Source organism: Ptychodera flava, chromosome 18, assembly GCF_041260155.1.
Source record: "Ptychodera flava strain L36383 chromosome 18, AS_Pfla_20210202, whole genome shotgun sequence".
In the NCBI taxonomy this organism is placed as follows: Eukaryota; Metazoa; Hemichordata; class Enteropneusta; family Ptychoderidae; genus Ptychodera; species Ptychodera flava.
Genome location: NC_091945.1, coordinates 36,864,850 through 36,876,107, shown reverse-complemented (window position 1 = coordinate 36,876,107; position 11,258 = coordinate 36,864,850). Strand labels below are relative to the sequence as shown.

The following is an 11,258-nucleotide window of genomic DNA, read 5'->3' as shown; positions in this document are numbered from 1 at the left end:
AAGACAAATGACAGTTAGACGCCAAAGCAATTGTATTTTATGAGTGAATTTGGAAACACATCAAGTTAACGGGAACAAGGAAAGATCCCACAACGTCAAACGTTGTGTTGATCTTACGATTTGTGCTGAAGTATCACAATACATAAAATCTCCCAAATTGTTGGTTGATGGAGAGACAGAAGAGAAACTACTTACTGTTCATGGTGATGTTAGATTTGAAATTTCATTTGTCGAAGTGAGACACTCTGACTTCATCTGAAAGTTTGACTTAGGCATTGATTACCAAGTTTGATGCGACAAGTAGCTGTTAACAGGTAAACACGTGTCTGTTACATGTGGTGCATTTGCTTTAATCGGTCTTACAACATTTTCTAAGTTGTCAAACCATGAAGAAATTCACAAATATTAATATTGTTCACTATGCTATCATGTTTACGGTCTTTGGTATTCCAAAAGTTATTACGTATCATGTGTTGCTAATGTTAAAAACAAAGCAAAATTTATGGTGATTTTCTGAAGGAGACAATGCTCTCATGGACAGAACTATTCACTTTAACCGATCTGCAAATAAACAAAGCTCATAAACTAATTAATGATTTAAAATCATCAAAACATTATTTCATAGCGTTTCTCTAGGAAAGCAAATTGTCATCCCTGGTTTGAAAACAATTCAAAATGGACGGCATTCTTCCTCGAAGAGAACAAGTCAGCCGATGCCATGGACACGGATAAGACATAGGTCGCTGTAGAAATTGACACCTCCGTCTGCTAATGATGTGTTCATGAAGGTATACTTTGAATAATTTAGCAAAAATGGTGAAATCGATTAAATTCGAGCACTCGGTCCCCAGCGACTTTAAAATGGGTACATTTGTAATATTTTTATTTGAAATTCACAGTTTAATCTTCGTCATATCTGTAAAACAATCAACATGAGGTTAGTTTGAAATTTTGCTCGATTGAAGCAAAATGAATATATTATTGGTTCTAGTAATCATTCAGTAATGATTACAATTTCATGTCATTGTACGAACTGAAAATTTGACAAAAACCAATTAGTTTTAAAAGACTTGTTTAAATGTAATGGCAAAATTTCGTGTATATGAACTGGTATAGTCATGACATGTTTATTGACAGATGTCAGTGAAAATATAACTGCAATAAAAATGTACCCTGTATCTAAAATTTACTGACATTATTTGTTTCCATTTTCAATTCTTACATCTCTATTGACAGCATTGCCTAAAATGTTAGCTTTACTTTCAATAAAAATTGTAACCTCAGCATTACAGAAATTACGAGCATAGTAATTTATTTTTATTTGTAAATGATTATTTTGATGGGAGTTCCAATCGGTTTATGTGAAAATTGTCAATCATAGAGTCAAACCAGTGTCCAAGTTATTATTGATCAGATGGTAGCCATCAAATCATTTTAAAGACGCCGCCGAGTATGATCTTACAAAGCAATTTGACTTCACTGATGATAGCTTATTTGACCATGCCGATTAATTTATCAACAATTTGTCTTACAGTTATTGCTTTTTAATTGCGTGTCGTATGCAGAATGTTTCAAGCATTTCATACCAAACAATATTTTCGATACCTTTTCAGCTCTGCAATCACGAATTCTTGCGACGGAACAAATTATAATGGGCAAAGTCCCGTCAATTCGTATTTCAAAACGAGGTCCTGTGTGTTAGTTTTGACAGGGTAACTCCATAAGTTGAGTTCCTGAGGTCAAACCAAAATTCCATTCATGGAGATGTCAGTTTAACCTTTAACCCCCCGTTCATTTCCCGCCAAAATGTCAACAAATATAATTTACGTCGATTTATCTTCATCAGACGTACTTGTGGGTGCTTTATAAAAAAGCCCGCGGGAAATATGAAAGGGTTCGTCAAATTGTTCACCAAAAGATTTGTAATCAAGCGTATGTAAGTGAACAAAACAAAACGAAGCACTTTAGAAGTGTGAGAAATGTTTGAAACATAGCTCGAGACATTATTCAGGGTCTGGAAAGAATAGGTTGTTTTTCATGGCAAAAGTTGGTCCGTTGTCTTTGGTGGCATTTATACATACACATGTAGATTAATCGAGAGACAGCTGAAGATTCCAGAGCAAGGACAATCTGTTCTAGTGCCAATATTGGCTTCAGTATTGCACTATTTTGATCTTACCTCAATAACTTGTAGTGTAGCAGGAATCGAAAATTCGTAGTAAAATTAGCAACCAGTGTTGTATGAAAACAATGATTTCTATACAGACAATATCATTATAGTCATATTGTAGACATATTTCCACACTCGGATGGGTATCGAATGAAGTTTGGTTTCAAAAACCATGCACAATCAAACAGACAGCAAAACGTTCATCTGGGTTTGTTGATGAAAATATTCATTAACCAAAATTAGAATTATATGATAATATTAGATCCAAGACGAGGTACTAGACATGTGTATACGAAATCGTAGCGAGTGAATGTTTTCTTTTTAACTTTAAAGAGTTACTTTCCGCCTCTAATGATTGTATACGTCCCAACTTAATTTGTATATGCCACTGTCACACGGGATCCAGTCGTCCGTAGAATGAACTTTGATCACCAATTTATCATGAGCGGAAAAACGCAGAGAAGAGGACGATAAATGGATCTATGAAATCAAACGACATATGTCCACCAGTCTGAAATCCTACTATATTAGCTTATGTTCATCGGTCATCGAGCTGAGAAAAAAACTCATTTAATCATTTCACAGGAAAAATACATGTCACATATTGCTATCCTGAAACCAGCTAATAAAACATCAGTATATACGATTACCACAGCAATATATTTTTAAGGAATATTCTGTTTTTGTTTGTCGTCAAGATTGGTGAATCATTTGGATATATAAGCCAATAATCTCCATATGTGCCGTATTTCAGACACGTCATCGACGCGTTGCCAAGTGAAATGCGAGAAAGTGGAATGTCTGTTTGATCCACACTGTTACAGCCGTTTCAGTGCTCAGGTATTTCAAAATTGTTTCAAAATACGAAAAAAAATTATCATTTTGTGGTCATTCATTCACAGAATAAACATAAAATAGTCTACTCAAATCAATTAATCTTTCTCGTCAGAATATTAGCGCTGGACATCATCAAATACGCGACATCAATTAGATAAAGTGCCGCGTTTCTATTCCGAGCAAAGTTTCCTAAATGGCGGGAAATTAGTCAGCATATGGTGTCAATAATATAGTCTGACTGCGAACTATGTTGTATCTTAGCAACGATCTAGGGTTTTCATCATCATCAGAGCCGATTGTTTTACCAATTTAAATGAAAAATGTATTGGATATCAAGTTTTAATTTTCACTGGATCAGAAACTATGGTTTCTTCCCAAGTTAGGTGTGGTATTTCATCCATATCGGTCCTCTAAATGAATGAAACAGTGTCTCGTTTGTTGCATATATCCTAGGCTTTTTAGTCAGATCTGAAAACTTCGTTTTCAATCAAAATAATGTCAGTTTTGAAGGTTATTAATAAAAATAATAACATTCTATTTTCTGCACCATTCAACAATTCAAATTCATACAAAGTCTTCGCCTAAAATTATGTGTAAGGAGTATATGGAACTGTATGGCTTGTACAAAAACTATAGTTCTTGGCTGTGCATCTTATTCTAAACCCTGCTGAAAGACAGTCACCGATGAAACTTCTTCACTGAAAGTGGTTTTGAACAGTGAAGATAGTACTTTTGTCCTTAACCCTGACAAATATTCACATTTTTAGGATGTTCACGCAAAGTTGGTCAATAACGAGTATTTTGGTCCTTAGCGTCTTGGTATAGCATAGCTAATTTTTATAGCCGTTGACAAATCGATTGAAAGAATCGAGCGTCCGTCCTGTGAAGTCTGATATGGGGGTTATCGCTTTCCGTCGTCCATTGTACCATACCCCTACACTTTGCTTCCACTGTACGGCATGGACGTTGCGGTATAATCGATATGGGTGTCATTATGGATCGCGCAATGTTCTCGCGATCAGTAAACTTGGCGAGGGAAAAAACAGAACTTTAGAACGCGGCAGTATTTAGGGGTTGTTATTCTTAGAAGTCACTGAATGAATCAGCATTTAACAGTTAGCAATGCAGCAGACATAATTTTCCAATCATTGACAGAGAACAACTGGTCAATGACAGCGTTTACTACTAAGCTGCAATGCATCGTAAAAATAGACTGAGCTAAAAATGTACTAATTTACGACTGTGAACAATCATCGACTACATTGACTCTTTGACCTTTGCTTTTCCGGTGTCTAGGTCATCATGAAAATCCAAATAATTCAAAAAATATTCCTCCTATTTCCTATTTGTTTCAGAGACCAGTCAAAATTCACTGTGTTTGAAGAAGTGTCGATAAATTGTCCTATTAACTGCATACATGACAGCCACTACTGCCATGACTGACCAGACATTTTCTTGTATATACTCGTTTGATTTTAAGTCTACCTCTTTAAAACGTCAGCATATTCGACGAAATAAATATTTTCTACTCTATTTCTAGTTTGATTGCAACATCATTACAAGCGACCGACCGTGGTGCATCTAGTTTCAATGGAATAAAAGTAATGACAATGAACTCCACAACAATGTTTGTAGCATGCATCGTTGAATCACCCTAACTGTTTACGATGACTGATCGAGTAGTCATAGTCAAAGTCAAATCAAGTAGTTTTCCCTCGTACAATCGCCGTTTGCGTTCGTCTCGTCGTGTGATGTGTCTTCGTGTTTGAACGCCGTGTCTGCCACTCTACATGCAAAATTGGAGAATGCAATGGCCGCCATGTTGACGGTGGCGACGTCTTTATTGTTGAAAGTGTTTTTGCTGATGTCTCATCAGCCAAAATATGTTTTATGTATTCCTGCTTCAGACATTAGAGAAACAAAATAACATATTATAAGCCTGGGTGCTATTCAGTTGATTTTGCCTGTCTGTAGAAAGATCCACTCTGCTCGGATGAATTATGAGTTGCTTTGAGATAGTGTTTGTATATCAAATGACCCTGGTAAAATCGACATTTTCAAGAGTTTGAAAACGAAAAGATCACCAAGCCGTGTCCATTTCAGTCATTAATTTATGTCTAATGTTTGATCTTCTAAGGTCAAAGTAAACCAGACAAAAGACAATCAAATTTAAGCTACAGTCTATATATTTGACTTACAGCTTACACCATACACAAGGTGGCATTTGGGGTCAGGCAACTGAGACAAGACGGCCGTCACTGGTTTTACGTGCAGACGTTGTGGACACAGAGATCATTTCCGCGGCGCTTTTACATTAACGCTTTCATCTGGGCTTTGTTTACTAATTTATTGGGAGTATTTGGAAAGTGATGACCGCACCCGCATGGTTTTTCTGTTTGGTTTGGTCAAACAGGCTTTGAAAACGACAGCTGAGTCCCGATGGCACTCACACTCATGTACAGATAAACGAACACACGGTGTTCAGTTCATCTTACCTCTTCAGTGGGACGCCTCTTAGTTTTTTAGAGTCTTAAAATATCATGAATACAACAGAAAGTATTAGAATTCTTGTCAGCGTCGTTGGCGAACGACAACCATCACAACTACATTATTCTGGGAAAGTGAAATTCCATATTGTCATTTCATGTCCTATGCTAAACCCCATACAAGCCCTCTGTATCAGCCCTCTGATATGATGTAGCTGGTAACGGCGGTAGCTGTCGGCACGTAAGCAAGCAAATAGGACAATCAAATGGTTTTACCATAATCCGACTCTACATTTAAGATAACACACCGACGATAACCTGTTTTATGAAGTAACATTTTACAAAACGATCCAAATAAGCTTTTGGAACTTGAACACCAGTAGCGCTATCTTAAATACAGAGAAGGACTGAGTGTCACACTTCAAGTAACCCCATATAATATGTATGAATAATGATACCGCTGTTCCAATGCTAGTGATACTGAAGGAATACTATTCACAACTGTTACACTAAATCTGAAAAAAAAATGCTTATTTAAATTTGTCTTGTTGATAATATTTACGTGCACTATTTGTTTGTTGTCATTTGTAGTGAACGTGGAGGGCAATATAAGAAAATGTGTTATGTTAATCCTCCCTGCTTTGTGCATTGTAGTCACCAAGTTGCCAAAATGTATGAACTGGTTTCCTCACACCAAATGCAGGAAGACAGGTTCGATCTAAATTATTGGAAATCTGATGAATTTAAACAAAGTATTGTTGGAAGATCGGACATTCATTTCTGAACTCCAATAGCTACTTCACCAAACCAAACATTTTATCTGAAATGAGCATATTGCTGCTAGTTCTCTTGCCTGACGTAAAGTGGGAGGCCCATAATATAGTATTAGTCACAAAATTATGAATCGAACCGATAATTTTTCAAAATTCTCTAAACACGTCGTTAAATTAATCTCGCAGAGTTACCGACAAGATGTACTATTATGATTTTTGGGGGTAAAATGTTGGTGTTGGTGTGGTTGATATACAGTTGGCGGACATTAAAGAGAATTAACCGCTAACAGTCTCACACGTTCGTTTTGACACAAGCAAGGCTGCTTTTAAGAGGTCAAAATCTACAAACAATGAATAGAAAGTTGTGGGCACCTTATTCTGGGGATCCCTTGAGGGTGAAATATGGCTATTTGAGGGTAGGGCACAGATGGTTTGGCTATCAGCGGTATTATTCAGTCTTTTCCACACAGCTGACGCGGTTTCAATCCCCCGATCATTCTATGCGTGGGTCGCCAGCCAGAAAAATCCTTGGTAACAACAGCCAATGAAATATTTGTATTTAAAGAAAAGTTTAATGGAACTGAAGAGAGCATAGGTGGTAGCAATATTAACTCTCTTTGAATTCGACCACTTTGATACAGTACTTATGGGGAAAAACCTCACATGTTGACAGGTCAAAGTCACTGTATTTGGATGTGATTTTACAAATTGTGTATCATTTAAGGTATCTATTCAGACTGTGAGGTGATGGAAATGCCCGGGGAATGGTCGATAACTCTTCAAAATCAACACGGGGGTTTTAAGGGAGCATTTCTGGTATCTACCGTCAATACACGCTAATGACCTTTACGTTCCTGCAACACAAAAAAACATACCTTGATGTTCGATATAACCAGCTTAGACGCGATATTTATCGTTATATAGGATACATAAAATTATTTCTGTACATGATTGATTTTAAAAAGACTTTTCTTTTGAAAGGGAGTATGTCAGTATTTTCCTTTTAAGGGATGGAAGTCTCAAATAATAAACAACGTCTCAGACACAACATAAATAAGAATCTAGAAATAAACAAACAAATTAAATCCTAACGAGAATAGACTGACTAGGCTGACTCGTAAATAACAAATGGAAATATAAAAAAAGAAGCAGCGAAACTTTTGGGATTGGTGAGTGACATGATGATAAATGTGACGAGTACATGCAACTGTTTATCACCAACAGCTTTCCTCTTACAAAATCTAAATATGCCTTGATAACATCGTAAAAGTGTAATATTTCATATGGACATTAAATGTTCTCCATTTGAAAGTAAAATTTTTGCAGGCAAGTTTGGAACTCGGCAGTCGTTACTGTCCCAAAAACTTGCCAGTATCACGTCGGTGTTTTGGAAGTGCCTATTAGAGCCCGACTAGAGACGTGATCTTAAAAACTGTGGACACGAAAAACGGGACAACTTCTTTATGTAAAACCCGTGCAATCATGGGATCAGCAGGATAATCTTAATAGATATTTAAAAGAAAATATAGTCCCCGTCGAGGCGGATTACAAGTCTTCGGGGAAGGCGATGGTGAATAGGAAAAGAAGTCTGGCGAATAAGCGGCGTTACAGGGTTGTCAAGCTAAAACCGACCTCATATTTCACTGTCATCTTGCCGGGGTGACGTTTTTTATAGTTTGTGTACAATAGAACGAATATTGTCATGTGTGATGTCTGAAACACATCACGATTCGGACAGAAACGGTTAGTGTAGTCGTGCTGCAAAGTAAAGCATTGTTTCCGAAACAACATTTGATCTGCGATCGCGTTTGGTTAATAAGGCGCACGGTTTTGCCCTCCGTATCTGTCGGACATCTATGCCCCACGTACGATGCGATTTTGATGGTTCGATTAGGAACTTTCGCGTCGACGTGAATGCTGGATTAGCATTCTACCGACTCTAAAATGACTATTTCATTCACTGTGGTGTTCGTGATATCAAAATCATGATTTAAAATATACAAGTAGAGCGATTTTCGATTTTTCAAAATGTCTATGAAACAGCTAGTGTGGCCAGGGCTAATCTATAATACCATAGGCGTCGCAAACTATAGTTTCGCTACATGTCCTGTTAACAGGCTGTTTGAGACACATTTTTGTGCATTTTTCACATTTGGCTAAGTTTAATCCATCAAATCGATTTGTGTCTCATATTGCAATAATGGATATGTTAACAGTTCTGGCGTTGGTTTTCAAGAGAAGACTGATATACCAGGGTGTGTTTTACATTTAAAGTCCATTTCATCGCCATGTTGTTCGTCTCAACTTAACCTAAACAGTCGTCAAAATGAAATCACATCAATAAAGAATATAGCGTTTCTACGTTTTTCTTAAATAATTTATTTTATAAGTTTACATTCATATTAACACGAAATGTTGAAAATGTCCACGATATAATCATTTTCGAATGGTTATTTGAAACGTAACCGGACAAGACTCGACACTTGACAGCTTGGTAAACACCACCGGTATTGCTTGATGATTAACAATGCCTCGTCAAAATTACGACAAAAACGCTAGAAATACTCTTGAAATAGTTCGTTTCCCGGTGCGATCGATTGTGCAATCTACAAAATGGACCACACTGAAATAGACCCCGACTTTGCTTTCAAAGATGAGTGTCGATATCCTAACAGTATGCCGAAAATGAAATCGAACAAGGTACATATAACATCAAAACGAAACAACACGTAACTCCAACATTGGCAAGAATATGAAGCAGACATCCCTGAATAAGAATGCAGCCTCAAGTAGACGGTTAAAAACGAAACGACGATCTCCTCGTGAACACAGTCTTTACAGAAATATAAATATAATATTTATAGACGTCAACGTGTATACACAGGATAGCATTGACAAGGCCACAAGGCGTTGTATTATTCCTTTCCATAAGAAAATGTGTCTTTAGACTTTTACATATTGCTAAGTTCGGATCCTCAAAAAGCAGTGAGCGTATCGAGTCGCCATCGTCGTTTCACAAGAAAAAATAACCTTGTAAATCTGGTGAAATATTCTCGGTGGTGTATTTGGTTGATATCGATATCATATCAGTTGCACAGACAATGTTTATCTTGTTTACCTACAGTGGCCTTTGCCTATTGTCCGGTCTAAAGTCACTGCCTCTTGCGACTTCCCTCGCCATAACAGCGAACTGTGCACTCTACAACACATAATGTTGCCTTCCTTCTGAATCTCATAGATCAAGTGTTCGGGTGTTTTCGAATAATTTTCCGTCAAGTTTATAACTATGACTGTTTAGTTTTCTGTTTGATTGTTTTGTCAATTAATGTCATGGTCGTGCAGGCGGATTTCCTGACATATTATGCTTGGCTCCGAATGGCAAAACGATTGACATGAACCGGTATTGGCACGACTATCTTGGGTGCGTTGTTGTTGCCGCTAACTCCGTTTCTAGTGTTAGTAATTCCAGCTTTGACGCGTTTCCACTTCGCCCGTCGGTTTTGGAACCATATTTTAACCTGTACTTCGCTGAGTTTGAGCGCACTGGCTATTTGTGAACGTTCTGTTAACGATAAATATTTCTTACTGTGGAATTCTTTCTCGAGTTCCAACAACTGCTCACTCGTAAAAGCCGTCCGTCGACGTCGCGTTTTTCCGGACGCCGAAGCCACGCCACTATCTTCTTTTTCCTCCGTAGACTCGTCATCGAGGTCATATTCCGAGCTCTCCGTCACTTTTGGTGGATCTGTTATCGGGCTTGAGTTCGCAATCTCGTCATCTACAATAGAAACAGACAGTTCAAATATTTAACTCCTGAAAAACGGTACATTTACAAGGTTTCTGCATCGGTCGATTGGCCCATTTTGCGAATGAAAGTTTGCATGTACGGGCCGAGTGAGCAAACTCGCACAGAACACAGAAAACAGGGCTGGGCAGCAAAACAAGATGTCCCTTTCTGCCAGCTGATATTCTAATGAACCGTTCTGGGTCATTTTCTCCGTGAAGAGAAAGCGGCCATAAAACTGGGGTTGTCATATAATTTATAACCGATACAATTTAAGCACACTATTAACCTCGATGAAATCTTGGACTGTTTTACAGATCAATAATCGAAGGTACCCACCCTTTCAATTTTGTAAGCAAAACACAGAAATGAAGCCTACCTTCTGTCTGCAGGAGAGATGTCCGTTCATCGTCGGGGCTCGAACTGTTTCTGGCTGGAATGTCTGTAGTCTGAGAGTGGCAAATAGTAGTTGTTGCGGTGGTTGTCGTGGTGTTGATTGGTTGCGACTAAGCAACCCGGTCGCTTGCTCGTTTGGTCCGGGGCACCCATTTATTTGTCCCGTGTCTTGATTTTGACAAGACACTGCTGTAATATATTGGGTGGTGGGAGCTGTCATTTGCGCCGGTACGTTGCTAGAATTGATGTAGCTGTCGGCAGGACGGCTACGGGTGTCTGTTGTGGAATAGGGTGTAAGACAGGAGTCAGAGTCGGGTGAAATGCCGTATATCCATTGTACAGAAATGGTACTGTACTCGGTGGAGAAGCCATTATCGACTCTATGCTGAACGCCATGCTCGTACTGGGCTGCTGCATTTTGGCCGATTTTTTCAACAACAAAAGTCTACTTGCCGCATGTTGGACCTAAAATTAAGGGGTGTTACGCTAGAAACTCATCAGTCTTGCTCAAATTACACCCCGACTCACCATTCAAACTACCTCGAAAATATTACAGTTCCAACACGTGATGGCAATAAAAACAAGGCTGATTGGTCAGGTTGGACCGCTTAGGGTTTCTTTATGATCTACCTCTTCTAACGATATCTTTCATTGGGTGAATGTGAGGCAAAGTCGGCACTCTTTGTTATTCGGATCAATCGAAAAGCATGGTAGTGGGCTGTAGGGGTTGACATGAAATTGACAAGGTCGGGGTGCGACCCACTGAGGATTTTTGCTCTGATTGGACGATGATAGCAGTTAAGCTTAGCAAG

The 11,258-nt window shown here is 38.2% G+C and overlaps 1 protein-coding gene across 1 annotated transcript; it reads right to left on the bottom strand.

The window, feature by feature from the left end:
• Positions 1-8,629: 8,629 nt before the first annotated feature.
• On the bottom strand, positions 8,630-11,017 carry LOC139117526 (homeobox protein GBX-2-like). The gene is given in 5 exon segments (XM_070680728.1): positions 8,630-9,631; positions 9,633-10,044; positions 10,430-10,550; positions 10,553-10,704; positions 10,707-11,017. Coding segments are annotated over 5 exon segments (879 nt in total). The 5' UTR covers positions 10,864-11,017; the 3' UTR covers positions 8,630-9,594.
• Between the last annotated feature and the right edge of the window lie 241 nt (positions 11,018-11,258).